This window comes from Monomorium pharaonis, chromosome 6, assembly GCF_013373865.1.
Source record: "Monomorium pharaonis isolate MP-MQ-018 chromosome 6, ASM1337386v2, whole genome shotgun sequence".
Classification (NCBI taxonomy): Eukaryota; Metazoa; Arthropoda; class Insecta; order Hymenoptera; family Formicidae; genus Monomorium; species Monomorium pharaonis.
The window spans coordinates 84197-106529 of record NC_050472.1 but is presented as its reverse complement, the minus strand read 5'-3'; the positions used below and the strand labels follow the sequence as shown (position 1 = coordinate 106529).

Genomic DNA, 22333 nt, shown 5'->3' with positions numbered 1-22333 from the left:
GTATGATTATCTCTAAAATGCTACACATTAAACATTAAAACAAGGATTGAACAAAGTGACATGGATTTATTACTTGATGCATATCTTTAAGTTTTAATTTCTTTCCGCAATTATGTAACCATTGTCCTTATTGTATATAAATATATCTCCTATCTTTTTCAAAGTTCTGTTTCTCTATTTTCTTTCGTCCCCTTTATTTATTTTTAATCTTTGCATTTTAAATATTCAGAAATCATAATGAGAAACGCAGTAGAAACAACATTTGTGAGAATCGCAATATTACTTATTACTTTTGAGGTGTTTGGAGCACAAAACTGGCAGAAAAATAATTGCCCAAAATTACAAAAAACTTTTAATCACACACAGACACCGTATTTTGGAACGTCTACTTCAAATGACAGCTGGAAGCACACTGATGTTTTGCGAGTTATGGGACGTATGAGGGCAGGTAATGCAGCACACTTTTATTGTAATTATATGCACTTTGTCCGACACTTCGAATATTAATGTTATTTGATACAGCTGTATTTAACTAACAATAAGATATATATAAAATTTCAGAACAATCCTTTTTTTTATTTTTATCGATAAAAAATGATTTTACATACTTTTCTTATAAGATTTACACCTCAAATAAACCTATATAATTTAGTTTTTTCAAAATTATTTTACGATATTATTGGAAAGCTGAATTCTTAATTTTTTAAATCCTATATTGAATTATATTTATAATTTAATTATAATATAAATGATGAATTATAATATAAATGATGAATATAATTTAATTATATTTATTATTTGTTTAATTACAATAATTAATAATTTTGTCCAAAAATGCGCTGGGAAACGCGGTGCAGACGCGGTGCACACACACACACACATGCACGCGCGCGCGCATAAATATATGTATATATTAAATCTACTATATTTTATAGGCATTATTGATTAAAAAATACAAACTATCTAAAAATTACGTAACTTTATTTATCTCTAACTTATAACTCTATTTTGATTTGAAAATTTCGTATTCATAATATTGATGTAAAAATTTGTTGGAGTCAAATAGACCCCGGGTAATTACTAAAAGTTAAATGTAAGTTTTATTGTAATAGAGAATTAATTTCAAAATTTGAAATTTTTGTAATACAATATATAAAAAACAAAATTTAAAATAATGCATAATTTCATATTTTATATTATTTTATTCTAAAGCAGAACTCTTTTGCAAAATGTTAAATAGCACATATGAAAATAGAATTATTGAATAGATTAGCGTATTGAAATGCTTTGCGCGTGCCAACATCACGGTATACCTCTTTTAGATTTTGCGGCTTACTAAGGCATTTCAGGATTGCAACAATCTTAGATTAGACACAATAAAACAAGGTCTTAATTGTTTATAGTGCAATGATAATTTATAACTGCATTTACACAGTAAATATAATAAAATAGAAATTTCCTTTTTCCTTTAAATTGCCATTTATTATTTTTATGGCATTTCTTTATAAATTCTTTTATATTAATACGTATAGAGAGTGGACATCTTTCTAATTTAACAGCTGTTTATCAAAGCGCTATAATTATCAGTAATTTATCCGTAATGCGTTTCTGCAGTAATTCTAGGACACACTTCTATAATTACAAGGAACGGAACTCTCTCATTTCCGATTCAAATATACTGTCACATGTGACGATGAATAATATATGGAATAAAACAGAAAGACATAATAAGGAGCAAATTTGTACGAAGTGTATTAATAATTTTCAAGTATGGATAGAAATGCGAGGCATACGTATTCTTTTGTACAACAAGCAGCATATGTTTCAATAGCAATGTGAAACAAAGGTAAGAAACATGTCTATAAATTTGTGCATTTGTGCATTTCTCTGGCATGTATTTACTATTGAAAATAAATTATCTATAAAAGAATATGTCAAGGACAATTGTAATTAAATTAACTGGTTTATTTTTAACGTAAACGACTAAAGAACAATTTACATTTATTTTATACACCTTTAATTTTACTCTTAAACTGTGTATTTATTTTATGTGTTTGATTACTTTATATGTACTTATTTATTCATTTATTTATTTTTACTCAATCGGACATCTTTTCTTATTAGTGGTAAATCACCCTTGAGACCTTATGAATACAAATGACATGTCAATACCATCCAGTCTGTAAACTGTATGGATATTCTCATATGTTATTATGGGTCTCATGAAGATTATACATCGTGACGGAAAATTTTGTTTAACTTTTTCGGGGAAAATTAATGATGGCCAAACTTTGAACCGAAACGTCTTGTAATATTGATTATATCTTATTTTATAATAAATAATTTTGCACAATAATAACAGCGCTGACTCTGAATTGTCTGATGAAATTGTGTTTAATACGATAAAATTTTTATAAAGTTTTGAAATTTTGCTTGTGATATTTTAAATTAACTGTCTTTAAGAAATTTTAGGCTATTAAAAGATATTCCTAATTAGATTTAATTAATCAAGCTTTGTGACAATTTTAAATAATACTTGCTAAAGTAATATATTACAAAATTTATACAAAATGAATCTTAATGAGTCTATATTTACTGAAGTTCATTTAATACATGTAAGGAATAAAAATGCTTAAACATAACTAAAAATAAAATGCTTCAAACAGGATTAAAATATAAATTTTAATTATTATGACTTTTATTTTACAGAATTTCTGTACATATATTATAAAAAGTGATTCCGAGTCAATGGATTTTCAAAGCACAAATCCGTTAAATACTTGGTTAAACCTGCTTTCGGGGAATCTATTACCGATAACCGAAAATTCGTCATTTCCACTATTCTGGAAAATACACAGCGCTTTTGTGTGGTTGCTCGAATTGATTTATATTGTTACGTTTGTTCCTGCCTACTTTTTAGTACCGAAAGATATGAGCGATGGTTTAAATGGCTCAGTCATTATAGATGCGAGCGATATGCTACTCGAATACTTTCAAATATTTGCGCAAATCACACTAGTAAAAGAATTGATACGAAAATTGAATAAGGCTCTGAGCATTGAAGATGAGAATATGAGACATATCGTAATAATGAATCTAAAGCCATTAAAAATTCCATTCACGATTTACTTGGTAACGGGCATATTTATTGCTTTCTCCTGGTTGTGCATGCCGTTTTTGTTGATTTTTGAAAAGAGTACTTTTTACTATACAGATTACAAAATACCAGCTATTTTTTCCAAAGAACCATTTTCTGTCGGTGTTTTTCTGTTAGGTAATGTGATAATATTACTCAACGGCGTGTACGTTTTTTTAAGAAAGGCCAGCCTGGATGTCTATACAGCACATTTGATATCATTGGTATCGGCACAGTATCAATACGTTTCTTTAAGGCTTGTATTAATATTTCGAAGTAATGAGCAGCAGGATAACGCCTGCTGCCGAGAACATAATTCTAAGATGGATTTTTTCGTCGCAAAGGAAATAAAAAAGTTATGTCGGCAACATATCGATGTTATGAAGTAAGTACACTTTTTAGTACTAAGATAACACTAAGTTTACTAAGATAACAAACCGCTTAAAAGATTTTGATTTATTTATATAATGCTAAAGAATTGTATTCATTCAAGTAACGTACTATGGTATTTCATAATATAATATGTCAATTGATTAAATTTTATAAAATGTTATAGACATAGACACATTTTATTACAGCTTAACGTCAATGTTAAAGAAACTGCTATCTGTAAATATTTTCTTTATATATGTGAATAGCGTTTTTCGTATCTGTTTTCTTGGTCTTATAGCAATTAAACTAGTAAGTAATTTATAACATCACATTTAGAATTATCGCATAATTATTTGATATAAATAATAAGTAGTGCTATTAAATTATTTTAAATTACTACTATAGTTATATTATAACATTAATGTATATGTGAAATATCTTTATCACAGATATCTTCATCTTTGTTAGAAGGATTTATGGCAATAATATATGCATCCGGTATAATAACACAGTTCTACGTATTGTGTGCTTGTTTCCAGAAATTATCAGATGCAGTAAGATTAATTATTACGTTTTTTATTATTGTCAATAGCAAAAGTTTATTAATAATTTTTAAATTTTATAAAGAGGATTAATTTTTACTAAATGTCTTAATACTTGCAATATTTATATACAAATAAACCCAGATAACAAAGAACGTCTCAGCAAAATCTGTGCACAAATCTTATATGATTGTTTATGATGTTAGTAATTTATATATTCGTCTTCAACGATTTCGCATTAAAGCAATAATGTATATGTGTGTTGCCAGCAACTTAATAATAAGATGACAGCTTATTAAAATTATCTTGCGTTATTGACAATATGGCAATACTGTATGATCTTATTTATTATTAACATAATGGTAATAGCAGCAAATTTTAATTATAACGATTTAAAAATTTTTGATAAGTTGCAAAAAATTTGCTTACTTAAAATTGTCATATTATGACGGCAAAGCTATTTATAATTAAATGCATACTTTGTTGCTGTAGTTTTGATAACAATACACATTACAATGCAAACAACAAAATGTGCCAGCAACAATACTGACATATTATTATCTGGAAAATAGCTGTTTATTTTTTTAACTATGATATTTAGTAATTGAATATTAATAAGATTATTTTATTTAAATACAGAATGTATATTATATATAAAATTTTGAACATAATATTTTAGAGATGGAGCGCATTTTATATAATTAAAGTTACATAATGTATTTTTGTGTTAAATTTAGAGTTCAGAAATAGCAAATAAAGCATTTAATGAAGATTGGAATCGATTTAATTTATCCATAAAACGTGCATTTTTATTGATGATAACGGCTAGTAATAACATAGAGATTAAACTTTCATTATATGACAAATTTAACTTATCTTTACCTTCGTTTATGTCGGTAAGATATATGTTCTATGAATTAGTAATTTATTTTATAAGTATTCTAAAATAAAAATATAATTTTTAAATTATTTTTTAGGCTTTAAATTCGGCATATTCTATCGCTCTTCTAATATTAAAAATAAATTAAAGACGGATGCATATATCTTATTGGTAAAATGTAGTAATGTATTTGTAATATTATTAATACGGAAAATTGTCACTTTTATACATTAAAATTTATGGTAATATCACGTTGTATGCATCTTTTAGATTTTGCGGATTGTAAGAATCGCAACATTCTCAAATTAAACAAAATAAAATATGATCTTAATTGTCGCTTTATAGCGCAATAATGATTTGATTTGTTTATAATCGCATTTGCACAGTGAATATAATAAAATAAAAATTTCTTTTATTCTGAATTGCCAATGATTGATACAGAGAGTGCTATAACTCGATCGACTTGAGCACTTCCCTCGACGCGCTCTTATTTGTACAATTTAAAAAGTCAATATCTTTATTATTGCGTACCCCAAAACAATGGTGGATTTTCATCTCAATTTCTTATTAGTGGATTGGCTTATGTATACTCCATGATTACTGTTTTAGGAAAGATACTCTTTTGGTAATTTGTTAGTTTTCCGAATAATTAAGTATAAATTTGATAATATAATTGAAGTCAAAATTTTTGTTGCAATGAAAAGATAAATTAAAATAAGAAAATAAGAAAGTAAGAAGCATTTAGCATAACCTACATAAATGTCTAATATGTAATGTTTAAAAAATTTTTATTACTTTGTTACAAATCTAAAACGAACAAAGAATTCTAAACTGTATTGCTATTAAAAAAATTTTTTTAATATAATGTATATTTGAATAAACAAAATATGTTATTATTTTAGCATATTTACCGATTTGTTGTTTAATACAAGGAAACAATGTGCAAAAAAGTAAATTGCTACTTTGTTCATAAATATGTAAAACTTCTGCAAAATACTTCATAGCTTATAATATAAAATTAACACTTCAAATTATTTTCTCAGATTATATATATGTACAGATAGATTACAGATAATTTTTCGTTGATGATGTACGAGTAAGATATTATTCGATACTACGACTTCTCTGGCCTTCGCAGTGCAGCAATTCAGTGACGAGCAATAAGATAATGACTACTGTACGGTCTAGTGCTAATTACAAAGTGCGAATTTCACGGTTGCTTCCAGCTCTATGTTTGAACGAAATGACAGCTGCTAAGGAATTATACCAATTATTTGTAAACTATTCCGTTACTGTCTACTAGTAATGAAAGAAGACACGTAAATTATTATGCGTACAGTAGTATGTGAAATTGTAGATAATAATTACTTTAGAATACTCTTGGACATTCTTGACGTAGAAAATCGTTGCCTACCATCGTACAACATGATATATTCATAGAAGACAAAGAGAAACAGAAATTGAAGAGAAATAGTATACATTGCTTAAATTCTGTAAGCAACTTTTAATCCTGGTAGAAATGTCATATGTCGCCTTCTAGGCACTGAAGGGAGTATGAATGAATAAAGGTAAGTAGATATGTGAAGACACATTGTCTTTCGCTCACACCAGATGTTGATTTTATAAAGTGTTTATAGATTCTTGTAATGGCATTTGCTAATAATCATAAAGAAATAATTATTTCAAGCAAAATATTATTAAATTTAAGTACATTATTTTTGTTGCTCATAAGTTGCTCCATAAGACTTATTTAATTGCAAATAACTTGCTAAAATTTATAATTGTGCAACTTTGCATAAAATTTTAAAATTACCAGACGGTGATTAAAATTAAATGCACCATGGAAATTAAATTACGAGTTAATAGAATTGTTTTGTCACACTCAACTATTTTATTTCAAATATTTTATTTTTTATTCCATAATTTGCTGTAAAATAGCGATCATGGATTTTCAAAACGTGAATCCTCTAAATGTTCGGCTGAACATAGTGTCAGGAAATTTATTTCCAATGACTGCCGACGATTCCTCGTTTCCGATATTTTGGAAAATATACAGCATTCTGGTATGGTTACTCGAAATAATCCAAACATGCGTATTAGTGCCTGGGTGTATTTTTGTGCCGAAAGAGAAGGCACTGAAAGACGGTCTAATCGGTCTAGTGATTACCATGGAAGTGATCTCTACAGTCATACGAATTCACACATGCAGAGGATTAGTGCAACAATTAATTCAGAACTTAAATGATATTCTGCGCATGGATGACGAGTTGATGAGAAGTATAGTTACAACGACTATAAAGACTATGGAAATGCCTTTTAAATTTTATTGGTCGGCCGGTGTAATGTCCATATTATTGTGGAGTGGTACACCGTTAATATTGATTCTTCAAAGAAATTCTTTTTTCTATGTAGATTACAGGATGCCAGTTATCTATAGTAAAGAGCCATTCTCGACCGGTATCTTTGTGTTGGGAAGTGTCATTGTGATGACCAGCAGTGCGTATATTTTTACAAAGAAAGTCAGCGTGGATAGTTACATGATAAATATGATATTGCTGACAACGGCACAATATAAATACATTGCATTAAAACTATCGATGATATTTCAAAATAAGTCGCTTCCGAGTGATCAGGACAATGCTGATACAAAAAAATATCATCTTAAGAGGGATTATTATATTGAAAAGAAGATAAAAGCTTTATGTCGACATCATAACATGATTATTCAGTAAGTTTATTATCTAAAATTTCTCAAAAATTATAAATTTTGAAAGATTTTAAGTTTAAATGAAATATATTTGTGGCGAGTTTATAATATTATACATTTTGGAATTAAGAGGATATAATCGTTATTAAATTCTAGCAATAAGCTAAATCTTTTAAAACGTTTTATCGCAATCTAAATTTGTTATTATAATTATCTGCAATAATACATTCATAATAATATTTACAATATTAATTCTTGCTTTATCTTTTAATAACATCTTAAATTGTATGTGATGCTTCCTGTTTCAGCATAATGACAATGCTAAGAAAATTATTGTCTTTAAATATCAGTTTAATATATTTAATTAGTGTTTTTCGATTTTGTTGCATCGCTATCATGATGATTTCAGTGAGTAACAATATCTAATATTAATTATTCTAGCTAGATCCAAAGGCAGCATAAATATTGTACATTATTAATTAGTATAATATGCGATATATGTTTCGAGAAATTTTAGATACCATCGGTAACTTTATGGGAAGTATTTCTGCACATTATGTATGCAGCTGGCGGAGTAGTGCAGCTCTACATAATATGTTATTGTGTGCAACAGCTATCAGATGCGGTAGAAATATCTATTTGCGCGCGCGCGCGTGCGTGCGTGCGTGCGTGCGTGTGTGTTTGTGTGTGTGTGTGTGTGTGTGTAAAATATACATATATATACACATATTACGTACGAGAAACTTTCCTGTTAAATCAGGAAATTTTTGTATTTAATAAAAATGTTATAATAAATATTTTCTAATTTAGAGTGTTGAAATAACGGATTCTGCATTTCACGAAAAATGGTACCAATACGGAGCATACATAAAACGTACATTTCTGTTAATGATAATGGCGAATAATTTAGAAATTAAACTGTCAACGTTTGAAAAGTACAGTTTATCTCTGTCTTCATTTATGGCAGTGAGTTTTATGCATATTCCATGTGTTATTAGTTTATTTATTTTTTTCTTTACATTTTATTTAGTATTCTCTTTATATTTTTTAAAAAATATTTTAAAATATATATTATAAATTTTTGAATATTTTAGATTTTAAATCAATCGTATTCAATCGCTCTTTTGCTATTAAGAACTAGTTAAAACGTTGCTGAAAATATTTACTGTAAAAGTGAGTATATATTTTTTTATTATATAAATAAAATGTTAATATCTAATATTTTTTGGAAAAGCTAATTTTGTTTACCTAAAATATATAATTTTTGTTTTAGTGAAATTAATATTGCGATGTGTAGTATAATACGTTTAACAATTGAATAAAATTTTAAATAAGTAGTGAGCAAACATTAGAAGAAAATGTCAATTTTATTTTTGCAACTAGAACGTAATATTATGCAGGAACTTATTTCTTGTTCCAATATACTGTCACACGTAATAATGAATAGTCTATTGATAAAAGAGACGTATCATAATGTATTTTATTTATAATTTCAAATATGAAAGAAATGTTTTGTGTACTTCTTTTTACAATAAGCAATGGTTCAATAGCCATGTGAAACAAAGATAATTAATTTAAATAATCTAAATAACAAATAAAATTAACAATTTATAAAGGATTAATAACGACATATGAAGATAAAATTATCAGATATTGTATAATGACATATTAAAATACTTTGTTCGTGTCAAGCAACATCATGTGTGATGTTTGACTTTGTGAGGATTGCAACATTGAACTAATCGATATAAAACAAGACAATTACAAAGAAGTATACAGAGCATTTTTCCATATTTCTTTTCTGAATATTATTAATGCAACAAGTCACGTGTATCTCAATAACAATGTAAAATCGAGATACGATATGTTTATAAATTTATATATGTATGAATTATTTATTAGGGAGTATAATTATACAGATTGATGTATATAATAATATAAAAAAATAATGACAATAGATAAATTAGAAGAGTAAGAAAAAGCGAGAGATAGAGGAAAGAAAAAAAAACTTTAGAATTAAACAAATTTATTTTTAATTTGCGTATTAATTATCGTGCTATTTACTTTTTTACTCTTTTTGAAATTAATGGTTAAAGTAAAATATAATTAAAATTAATTACAAAGAAATATTCTTATTAGAGCATTTACATAAGAAAAATAAAAGTTTGTTTAATATGGAAAACATATTTGTAATTTATTATAACAATAAAAGAAAAAAGAAATTCCTTAGAATCAATAGATATCTGTTTCTCAATTTTATAGAAATGTTTCAATACATACAAAACTATGTTATAACATTATAATTTTTTACTTTTTATCTACTATATCTATTTTTTATTATGAAATAAAAGTTTTAAACAAATCTGAAGTATTTATTTGTAAAGTATTAGAATTCAATTATATGTAGTTCACTTTGAATAAGTTTTCTTTGAAATGTTTACAATAATATCTGTCAGATTAAACTGGATTAATCTATAAACTTAAGCTTACAAAGTTCGCGTTTAGACAGAGTCAGGTTTCGACCGTGCTGTAGTCAACCAAGTACTATAAGATAATTGTTCCTCTACAAGTAATGATAATTACAAAGAAGCTTATAGTTGCATGCATTTTCACAATAAACATAATGAAAAAGGTCATACTGCAATAAATTTCCATATATTCTTGCAATATTTAGCTATGAATTTCTCCATTTTCCTATAATATATGAAGATACTCTCTAATTGTAAGTCTATGCATGGGGCGATATTGCTGTCTCTGCTTTTGTCAACGTGCGTAATTGAAATTGAAGATAGAAGATAATAGAATATCTCTTTTCTTTGTATGATATATTGATAATATCCGAACAGAAAAGAAGTAGTCGAAGGGAATGACTAGATCCACGGTTGGCTGAGGGTAACTTTCAAAACACGATAGAAAAGCAACGTACATCAGTCTAAATCGAACAGTAAGAGATAACAGAATCATAAACTGAAACAAACGACTTTTATGTTGTCTCTGTATACTTAATATTAAACATATTAGTGATGGTCATATAAATAAAATACATATAAATATAAAAACTAATATTTAAAAGAAATCTATTATCTAACTTGTATCACGAGGAACAGCTACCGAGAATATGGACTTTCAAAGCGTGAATCCTCTAAATGTTCGGCTAAACATGGTGTCAGGTAATTTATTTCCAATGACCGCCGACGATTCCTCGTTTCCGATGTTTTGGAAAATATACAGTTTTCTGATATGGTTACTCGAAATAATCCGAACATGCGTATTAGTGCCTGGGTATTTTTTTGTGCCGAAAGAGAAGGCTCTGAAAGACGGCCTAATCGGTTTAGTGATTACCATGGAAGTGATCACTACAGTCATACGAATTCACACATGCAGAGGACTAGTGCAACAATTAATTCAGAACTTAAATGATATTCTGCGCATGGATGACGAGTTGATGAGAAATATAGTTATAACGACTATAAAAGCTATGGAAATGCCTCTTAAATTTTATTGGTCGGCCGGTGTAATGTCCATATTATTGTGGATTGGTACACCGTTAATATTGATTCTTCAAAGAAATTCTTTTTTCTATGTAGATTACAGGATGCCAGTTATATTCAGTAAAGAGCCATTCTCGACCGGTATCTTTGTTTTGGGAAGTGTCGTTATGATGAGCAGCAGTGCGTATATTTTTACAAAGAAAGTTAGCGTGGATAGTTACATGATAAATATGATATTGCTGACAACGGCACAATATAAATACGTCGCATTAAAACTATCGATGATATTTCAAAATAAGTCTCTTCCGAGTGATCAGGACAAATCTGATACAAAAAAATGTCATCTTAAGAGAGATTATTATATTGAAAAAAAGATAAAAGCTTTATGTCGACATCATAACATGATTATTCAGTAAGTTTATTATCTAAAATTTCTCAAAAATTATAAATTTTGAAAGATTTTAAGTTTAAATGAAATATATTTGTGGCGAGTTTATAATATTATACATTTTGGAATTAAGAGGATATAATCGTTATTAAATTCTAGCAATAAGCTAAATCTTTTAAAACGTTTTATCGCAATCTAAATTTGTTATTATAATTATCTGCAATAATACATTCATAATAATATTTACAATATTAATTCTTACTTTATCTTTTAATAACGTCTTAAATTGTATGTGATGCTTTCTGTTTCAGCATAATGATAATGCTAAAAAAATTATTGTCTTTAAATATCAGTTTAATATATTTAATTAGTGTTTTTCGATTTTGTTGCATCGCTATTATGATAATTTCAGTGAGTAACAATATCTAATATTAATTATTCTAGCTAGATCTGTTGTTTGCTAAATCTGAAGGCAAGATAATTGTTGTACATTATCAATCAGTATAATATGTGGTCTATGTTTTGAGAAATTTTAGATACCATTGATAACTTTGTGGGAAGTATTCCTGTACATTTTGTATGCAACCGGCGGAATAGTGCAGCTCTACATAATATGTTATTGTGTGCAACAGCTATCAGATGCGGTAGAAATACATATTTGTGTATATATACATATATATACATATATACACATATTACGTATGAGAAACTTTCCTGTTAAATCAGGAAATGTTTGTATTTAATAAAAATGTTATAATAAATATTGTATCGTCGAAACCTTCCGGTAAGGATAAGTTCCGCTATTTCGATTTTTTGGTGGGAGGTTGAATAAATGAAACGTTTGATTGAGCTCAGGGACAAACCTTTATTGCTCGTAGGGGAAAAGCCTTACGGCATAAAAACCCCTCAGTGATTATACGAGTTAGTAATGCTTCGACTACTCGTATCGTTATAACGTTCGTATTATAATTCGTATTATACGCGGGTACGCGGGGCCCCGGTACGCGAGTCAGACTCGCTACACTGCAACTGCGGGATAACCCTGACAGTTGGTGAATTGTCTTATGATAAACGTTCGAAGGTTATATAAATGTATATACTAAAACAATTACACGAATAATCGCACTGACTTTAGACTAAATACGTGACCGTACTAGACGAGATCTCGCACAGAAGTGAGTATCCTTTTCGCTGACCCTACGTAACCCGCTACCCCTACCTTGTAAGGTAGGCGGTCATAGATTCACGGTCATTCGTTGTTTTACACCGTGGGCGGTCACAAGTTGCATCATCTTGTCTAACATCCCCACTTCACGCTACGGGAACTTCTCGCTTGTTCTGGAATTTTCTAAATCTGTTCTACGGAACAAATATTTTTTAATTTAGAGTGTTGAAATAACGGATTCTGCATTTCACGAAAGATGGTACCAATACGGAGCATACATAAAACGTACATTTTTGTTAATGATAATGGCGAATAATTTAGATGTTAAATTATCAACGTTTGCAAAGTACAATCTTTCCATGTCTTCATTCATGGTAGTAAGTTTTTACATATTCCACGTGTCATTAGTTTATTTATTCTAATATTTAGTATTCTCTTTATATTTTATAAAAAATATTCTAAAATATATATTATAAATTTCTGAATATTTTAGATTTTAAATCAAGCGTACTCAATCGCTCTTTTTCTATTAAGAACTAGTTAAAACTAATTGCTGAAAATATTTAATGTAATAGTGAGTATATACTTTTTATTATATAAATAAAATCTAAATATCTAATATTTTTTTGAAAAGTTAACTTTGTTTATTTAAAATATATAATTTTTGTTTTAGTGGAATTAATATTGCCATGTGTAGTATAATACGTTTAACAATTGAATAAAATTTTAAATAGATAGTGAGCAAACATTAGAAGAAAATGTAAATTTTATTGCAACTAGAACGTAATATTGTGCAGGAACTTATTTCTTGTTCCAATATACTGTCACACGTAATGATAAATAGTCTATTGATAAAAGAGAGATATCATAGTGTATTTATAATTTCAAATATGAAAGAAATGCTTTGTATACTTTTTTTACAATAAGCAATGGTTCAATAGCAATGTAAAACAAAAATAATTAATTTAAATAATCTAAATAAAAATGTGAATAAAATTAACAATTTATATAAAGGATTAATAACGACATATGAAGATAGAATTATCAGATATTGCATAATGACATATTAAAATATTTTGCTCGTGCTAACCAACATCATGTGTGATGTTTGGTTTTGTAAAGATCGCAACATTGAACTAGTCAAAATAAAATAAGACAATTACATAGAAGTATGCAGAGCATTTCTCTACATTTTTTTCTGAATAGTATTAATGCAACAAATTACGTGTATCTGAACAGTAATGTAAAATCGAGATAAGATATATTTATAAATTTAGATATGTATGAATTATTTATACACTGAAAAAATGCACTGTATCCGGTAAGATATGTTGTTGCTGCCAACTACAGATATACTCAATACAATAATATATGCTATTGCAATATCAACATTGTACTTGCATTAACAGTAAATATTATTGTATTGAGTATTTTATGTAGTTGGCAGCCCACAATTACATATGTTATTGGTTATATTACTTTTTTTTTGTGTAGAGAGTATAATTATACAGATAGATGTATATAATAACATATAAAACTAATGACAGTAGATAGATTAGAAGAGCAAGAAAGGGAGAGAGATAAAGGAAAGAAAAAAAGCTTTAGAATTAAACAAATTTATTTTTAATTTGCGCGTTAATTATCGCGCTATTTACTTTTTTACTATTTTTGAAATTAATGGTTAAAGCAAAATATAATTAAAATTAATTACAAAGAAATATTCTTATTAGAGCATTTACATAAGAAAAATAAAAGTTTGTTTAATACAATATAAATGGAAAACATATTTGTAATTTATTATAACAATAAAAGAGAAAAGAAATTTATCTTCTTAGAATCAATAGATATCTGTTTCTCAGTTTTATAGAAATGTTTCAATACATATAGAACTATGTTATAACGTTATGATCTTTTTATCTACTATATCTATTTTTTATTATAAAATAAAAATTTTAAACAAACCTGAAGTATTCATTTGTAAAATATTAGAATTCAATTATATGTAATTCACTTTGAATAAGTTTTCTTTGAAATGTTTACAATAATATCTCTCAGATTAAACTGGATTAATCTATAAACTTAAGCTTAAGAAGTTCGCGTTTAGACAGAGTCAGGTTTCGACCGTGCTGTAGTCAACTAAGTACTATAAGATAATTGTTCCTTTACAAGTAATGATAATTACAAAGAAGCTTATAGTTGCATGCATTTTCACAATAAACATAATGAAAAAGGTCGTACTGCAATAAATTTCTATATATTCTTGCAACATTTAGCTATGAATTTCTTCATTTTCTTGCAATATATGAAGATTCTCTCTAATTGTAAGTCTATTCATGGGGCGATACTGCTGTCTCTGCTTTTGTCAACGTGTTTAATTAAAATTGAAGATAGTAGAATATCTCTTGTCTTTGTATTATATATTGACAATATCCGAACAGAAAAGGAGTAGTCGAAGGGGAATATAATGAATGACTGTAGATCCACGGTTGGCTGAGGGTAACTTTCAAAACGCGATAGAAAAGCAACTTACATCAGTCTGAAAAATAAGAGATAACAGAATCGTAAAATGAAACAAACGACTTTTATGTTGTCTCTGTATACTTAATATTAAACATATCAGTGACGGTCATATAAATAAAGTATATATAGATATAAAAACTAATATTTAAAAGAGATCTATTATCTAACTTGTATCACGAGGAACAGCTACCGAGAATATGGACTTTCAAAGCGTGAATCCTCTAAACGTTCGCTTAAACCTTCTCTCGGGCAATTTACTGCCCTTGAAGTCAGGAAATTCGCAATTTTCGATAACTTGGAGAATATATAGCCTCTTGATATGGTTAATTGAATTTATTCAAACAATTATATTATTTCCCGGATTATTTTTCGTATCACGAGGGAAAGCTTTAGAAGACGGTACAGTTGTTTCTGTGGTTACCATAGAGGTGTTTTTTATGATTGCGCGGATTCATTCACACAAACAGCTGGTGAGTCGCTTAATCCAGAAACTAAATGACATTTTACACTGTGCGGACGAGACGATGAAGAACGTTGTGACAACCACTCTGCAACCTATGGAGAATCCACTCAAGTTTTATTGGTTATCTGGCTCGTTATCTATTTTGGTATGGGCCTGCTTACCGTTCCTATTGGTCTTCAAAAAGGTTTCCTTCTTTTATGATGACTACAGGACACCAGCAGTCTTCTCCAAACAGCCATTCTCGATTAATGTCTTTCTGTTAGGCAGTATCTTCCTACTAATTAGTAACATATACATTTTTGTAAAGAAGGTCGGATTGGATGTTTATATGATACATCTTGTTTTATTGATAACGGCACAGTATCGATATATAGCCATAAAACTTGAGGCAATATTTCGAGACGGAAATTCGTTAAGTGAGTTCGATGAGTCTCACCAGAAATATTACTCTGGAATAAATCGGTGGGTAGAAAAAGAAGTGACAGCATTATGTCGACATCACAACACTGTTATTCAGTAAGTAATAAGAAAAAGATTTTTTCAAGATTATAAACTAAATCAATTTTTTAAAGAAAATATCTGTAAGAATGCAACAATAAAGGCAAATTATTAAAAAAAATTGAAATCTAAAAATTAACTTATATAATAATAATTTTTCTTAATTCTCATTTGAAAGAAAATCCCATTACACTCTTATACTACACTTACGCGTATCATATTTTTAATTTTATTATTATTATTATATTCTGTTACATATTTACGTAATTTAGTTAAACTAAATATGATAAAAATATGACAAAATTAAATATTAAAAATTTAAACTACATTACAGTTAATGATAAAAATATGACAAAATTAAATATAAAAAAATTAAACTACATTAAAATGTAATAATTTTGGAGTGATTTATAATATAAACATATGATATAATAAACATTTTTTGATAAATGTGCAATCTTACAGGTTGAACGAGAAATGAAGATTTTTATCGATTAAAATATAATTTCTAATATGTTCAGACTAAATTCCAAATATAAAAGTATAGAATACTTATAATAAAACGTTTTATAATATCTTATGTGACGGGAGCTTTGTTTTAGCTTATCATCTATGTTAAAGAAATTACTGTCTTTGAACTTCAGTCTGATTTATGTCAACAGCGTTTTACGGTTTTGTTTTGTCGGTATCATGTTGAGTACAGTAAGTAAAGAGTGCTAACATTAATTGTTCTATTAATATTGGCAGTTAATATATTAATATAGAAAATTAATATTAAATATGAAAATAAATATGTGCATATGTATAAATTATATAAGCGATATATTTTTACATTAAGATACCATCAACAAATCTCCTGGAAGCTTTCTTGATCATAATGTACTCATGTGGCTCAATAGTACAATTTTACATGTTGTGCTCTTGCCTTCAACAATTGCTAGACGCGGTAAGTTGCAATATAATATTTACAAAGTTTATCTTACAAATTGTCGTAATCACTTATTTTGGCATAAAATATTCTCTCTCTCTCTCTCTCTCTCTCTCTCTCTCTCTCTCTTTATATATATATATATATATAATACATTTAAAATTATTGTTAAATAAACATTTATTGAAATATATATTAATTTATTCTGTATGTTTAATTTAGAGCAAAGAAATGACAAATAATGCATTTCACGAAAAATGGTATCAGTTTGGACCATCTGTGAAACGTACATTTATGTCGATGATATTAAGTAATAATTTAGAGTGCAAGCTTTCAATGTGCGACAAGTTTAATTTGTCTTTATCCTCATTTATGACGGTAAGAGTTTATATAGTTTCTATATTTTTATAAACAATGACGTTATAATGAAATTTCATGTCTATTTCTCTAAATTTTTTTTTATAATCTTTTTAGATCTTAAATCAATCGTATTCGATTACTCTTCTTCTCTTACGAGCACAATAATGAAAAACACGTATGTTATTTAAATGCAATATTTTTAAAATAAATTCTTTATTTTTTAAACTAATGGTAAATAAATTTGTGAGTAATTTAATTAAAATTAGTAATTATATTAAAAAATTAGTAATTAGAAACGTGTACCACTTATTATAATATAACGAAATAATTTATAAAAATAGTATTAGAAGATAATAAAAATGAAAATTAAAAATAACAGCATAGCAGATTAAAACTGTAAAAAATTTATTATGTACGTATTGTGTATAACTGTCAATATTAAAACTGAAATTTACTTCAATATTTCAAAGAATAACATTTATTTACGAAGTAAATCCATATTCAACTTAACATAATGTAGATTAACACGTAGCTTTTTCATTGACAAAATTTATACATTGTATTTTTTAAAATTCTAAAGATTTTCGCTACTTCAGAACAATAAACCAGAAACTATGAATTTTTTTTCACACAACACAGTACAAATTACAATAAAATTTATGTATCTATATATCATACTAATGAATATAATAAAGAGAGTAAGAGTAATGTGAGCATTGCTGCAATAAACCGTCACTGCAATATTTATTAATGAACTTCTTCATTTCTTTTATACGTATAATATAAAATTATCGTTCAACGAGAGACATTTGTTATATTGTAGTAATTAATCTACTACCTTAGATAGCGATCACAGAACAATCATAAGTAATTATTTAAAAAATGAAAATTTGTCATCGTATGTACATACAACATCGCATATTAATAACACTAGAAAGTAAAATTAATATACTTCCAAAAATTGATAATACTTTATCAACATTTTTTACATTCGATAGTTTAAATCGCTCATTTTCTTCTAGAGAAAACAAAATGCTCGGTGATAATATGGAAACCGAGGAGTGAGTAAGCACGTTTAATACTAAAGGTAGCTCTCAAGGACCAGTTGTGCTAACAATAACTTTGAACATTAAATGTAATTAGTTACAAAGTTTCTTTCCTTTTGTGTTTAAAGAGGGAATTTTCAGAAAGTCGTTCTTAGGGATTAATTGATTAAATCAATCAATTTTTTTTCCAAATTAACTGTAATTACATACACTTATTCGGTATGAGCAAACATTTTCATTTGGATAACGTTCAGTTTTAAATTCACAGTGGCATTGAACACATAAGTATTGAAAGCATCAAATGCTCACAATGTTTAAAAGAAACTGTATCAAGAACATGGATTTTCAAAACGTAAATCTTCTGAACGTACGAATAAATTTGCTGTCTGGCAACTTGTTTCCAATGACAACAGATAATTCGCGATTCCCCATTGGCTGGAAGATATATAGTGCTGTTATATGGTTGATGATCTTAGCCATAGTTATTGCGTTTTTTATTGGGTTTAACATGGTGTCCAAGATGAAAGCTATAAGCGACGGCATGATTGGCACCGTGTTCGTCGCAGAAGTATTCTTCATGGTCGTGCGTATTCACGCGCACAGGGATCTGATTGTACAATTAATCAGAAATATGAATGACATTCTTCGCGTTCAGGACGAGACCATGAGGTGCATTGTGATGGCTTCTCTAAAACTGATGCATTCTCCATTCAAATTTTACTGGTTGTCTGGCGTCACAACCGTGGTAATTTGGATCGGCGTGCCGCTCACGGCAGTCTTCAGAAAGAATTCTTTCTTCTATGAGGATTACAGATTGCCGTTTGCCATCTCCAAGCAGCCATTCTCAACGGAAATTTTCCTGTTGGGTGGTTTTATGTTGGTACTCTGCAGCGTGTATGTTATTTTTAAAAAGGCGGCCGTGGACATCTATATGTTGAATTTTGTGATGTTGATGACAGCTCAATATCGTTACATTGCGGTAAAACTTCACAAACTATTTCAAGAAAAATATTCGCAGGATAAACGTGCTAATTCTCGAATGAAAAATATAGATTTAGGGGCAGAAACAGAGATGATAGCAATATGTAGGCATTTTAACGCCGTAGTTCAGTAAGTAGTCGATGAATATTAAATATTTGTTGATAAAATTATTATGAATTAATTTTACTTTTTATCTCATTCAATTATTATCAAGTTACCATTCTTGACATTGAAAATTTTTAGCGTTATTTATTTTACCATATATGTAAGTTGTACTGTGTATCTCTTTCAGTATGTCGTCTATGCTGAAGAAGTTACTGTCATCAAACTTTTGTTTAATTTATATGAGTAGCATCTTACGGTTCTCTTTCGTCGGTGTCATGTTAAGTAATACAGTGAGTAATATTTATTAATATTAATTGTTTTATATTTTATACCGATTTTCTTTTAATTTATAAATATTAATGACGCAAATTATTATTAATTATAATTTATTATCATCTATTAACAATGTTTCACACGGAATATATTATTTTATATGTTTACGTTAATAGTTGACAATTAATTAATTTACAAAATTTATAATTCTAATAATAGTAATCACATTTTGTTTTAAAAATTAAAAAATTTTTTTAATGTGAGCAAATTAAAAGAATATTTGAAAGTTATGTAAGCAAGTGTAATGATATATTTCTTCCTTTCTTTTAATATAACTTTTTAGAGACTATTGACGACTGTTGTTGAACGAATTGCGATGATCTTCTTTGCTTCTGGTGAAATATTACAATTTTATATATTGTGTTCTAATGTACAAAAATTATTAGATGCGGTATGTTTTGCTATATATTATTTTTACTCTATTTATTTCAATAATTACGTTGAAGATTTGCAGCAGCATATTTTTATTACTATATATTATACATATATATGCTTCTAACAAATAATATAATATGACAATAAAATAAACATTTATTTTTTAAATATTTATAGAAGATATTATTGCATGAATTTTTGTTTGAATAGAATAGAAAACATTTACGAACTGTGAACATTTCTGAAATAGTAACATTAAATCAAAAGACACTCATAATTAATAGTTATATTTCGAATGCGCAGTTAATTTCCATGTTTGATTTAGAGTACGGAAATGACATATATGGCATTTCATGAAAATTGGTATCAATCGCGGCTGTCAATAAAACGCAAATTTATGTTATTAATATTAGGCAATAGTCTAAAATGTAGAATTGCCGCATTTGAAAAGTTTACTATTTCCCTGCCATCATTTATGACAGTAAGATCACATGTATTTATTATACATATCTGCACTTACGCAAAACTATTGTTATTTAAAAGTTTTTTAAAACATTGTTAAAAATATTTCAGATTTTGAATCAGGCATACTCCATTTCTGTTTTATGTTTAAAAATTGTTAAAAAATAATGAAGAACATAAACATCTACTATAAATATCCTAAATAAGATGTAAAACTTTATTATGGAAGGTAAATATATGTAATATAATAATATCTTTATTTGCTTTAGCATAAAGCCAAGAAGAGGAGATAAATATATGTATAATAATTAGTAAACTTGTGAACAGTTTATCATTTCGCTCAAATTTATAATATTTCTTTCAGATAAAAATCACAAGGAAATTATTAGAGATATTTATATTTATATAAGTATTATTAATGGATTTTATATAACACATGATATATATATATATATATATATATGTATGTATATATATCAGATATAAATAAAGAAGAAATAAAAATCTCGATTATGTCAGCAATAATAGCGTGTAATTTTTATTTTATCGTGAAAATTTATCGTACAGTATAATAAACATTATTATCATTAGCTAAACTCTTTTTTTTATTAAATAATTAAGTTAATATGTACAAAATGTTTCTTAAGTCTAAATACTAAATACGAAATTATATATTTGTTGCCATATATACAACTATAAATTATTACATACAATATATTTATTAATGTAAGCATTAATAAATTAGTCATTGACATTATATATAAAAGAGCATCGTAGAACTTAATAATTGCAGGACAAAAAGGTATAAGTCAAATAAAACAATTTGATTTTTCTTACAAAAATCTATTTTGTAATTCATAAAAATATAAATCGCTTTATAATCTATTATTTGTATAATTAAAGAATGGTAAAGGATATGGTAATAAATAAATACATTAGTACATTTTGCTCTGCAAAAATTAAAGCGTGAAAACAATACAGTAAATTTAAAAAGAAGTAACTTATTAAATAAAATAAATTTACAAAATTTCAGTTTTTTAATATATTATCTGAAAAAGATAAATATATTCCTTATAAATATATATATATATATATATATATATATATATATATATATAGTATATATGTAATAGAGAAAATTTACATGATTTATATCTTGCAAAATATACTCATGTATGTATGTTAACTTCTATAAGTACATCTATATTTCAAATATTTTTGCCATTTACATTGTTACTTTGAAGTGAAAATTGATATTATTTCTTTTTATTTTTTTTCACAATTTTATAAAATTCTTAAAAAGTAAAATTATCTATGTAATTGTAATTCAGAAACCCATTTTGAGAAAAAACAAAAGCAAATCAAGTTTCTAATGAAAATTACGGCTACATGATTGTTTTTGGTATTGTAATGAGTACAATACCAATTATTTTATTATTTTATATGTTTTGAAATGTATAAAATAATTTAAAAAGTTTTAACAATACAATATCACATTACTGAATACGGTTTATATAACTGTTCTTTACATAAGTATAATTGAATCATAATATGTTGAAGCAATATTCATCAGCTATAAAG

General features: G+C 27.1%; 5 protein-coding genes and 1 long non-coding RNA gene across 6 annotated transcripts; all 6 read left to right on the top strand.

The window, feature by feature from the left end:
* Positions 1-2748: 2748 nt before the first annotated feature.
* Positions 2749-3525, top strand: LOC118646088. Its single transcript, XM_036288381.1, has one exon. The coding sequence runs from the start codon at positions 2749-2751 to the stop codon at positions 3523-3525; it is 777 nt and encodes a 258-aa protein (XP_036144274.1).
* A 3348-nt stretch (positions 3526-6873) lies between these two features.
* LOC118646087 lies at positions 6874-7662 on the top strand. Its single transcript, XM_036288380.1, has one exon. The coding sequence runs from the start codon at positions 6874-6876 to the stop codon at positions 7660-7662; it is 789 nt and encodes a 262-aa protein (XP_036144273.1).
* A 289-nt stretch (positions 7663-7951) lies between these two features.
* LOC118646273 (odorant receptor 67c-like) lies at positions 7952-9225 on the top strand. The gene is made up of 5 exons (XM_036288792.1): positions 7952-8045; positions 8155-8262; positions 8448-8603; positions 8732-8810; positions 8911-9225. Exons 1-4 carry the CDS (start codon positions 7956-7958, stop codon positions 8780-8782), a joined length of 405 nt encoding a protein of 134 aa, XP_036144685.1. The 5' UTR covers positions 7952-7955; the 3' UTR covers positions 8783-8810; positions 8911-9225.
* Positions 9226-11166: 1941 nt separating this feature from the next.
* On the top strand, positions 11167-14355 carry LOC118646274. Its single transcript, XR_004963813.1, has 3 exons — positions 11167-11927; positions 12053-12160; positions 12903-14355. It is a non-coding gene; the product is annotated as an uncharacterized LOC118646274 (long non-coding RNA).
* A 152-nt stretch (positions 14356-14507) lies between these two features.
* Positions 14508-17685, top strand: LOC118644149. Its single transcript, XM_036288435.1, has 5 exons — positions 14508-16180; positions 16765-16864; positions 17001-17108; positions 17313-17468; positions 17565-17685. The coding sequence occupies exons 1-5, from the start codon at positions 15399-15401 to the stop codon at positions 17613-17615; spliced, it is 1197 nt and encodes a 398-aa protein (XP_036144328.1). The 5' UTR covers positions 14508-15398; the 3' UTR covers positions 17616-17685.
* A 1148-nt stretch (positions 17686-18833) lies between these two features.
* Positions 18834-19610, top strand: LOC118646086. Its single transcript, XM_036288379.1, has one exon. The coding sequence runs from the start codon at positions 18834-18836 to the stop codon at positions 19608-19610; it is 777 nt and encodes a 258-aa protein (XP_036144272.1).
* The last annotated feature ends 2723 nt before the right edge of the window (positions 19611-22333 follow it).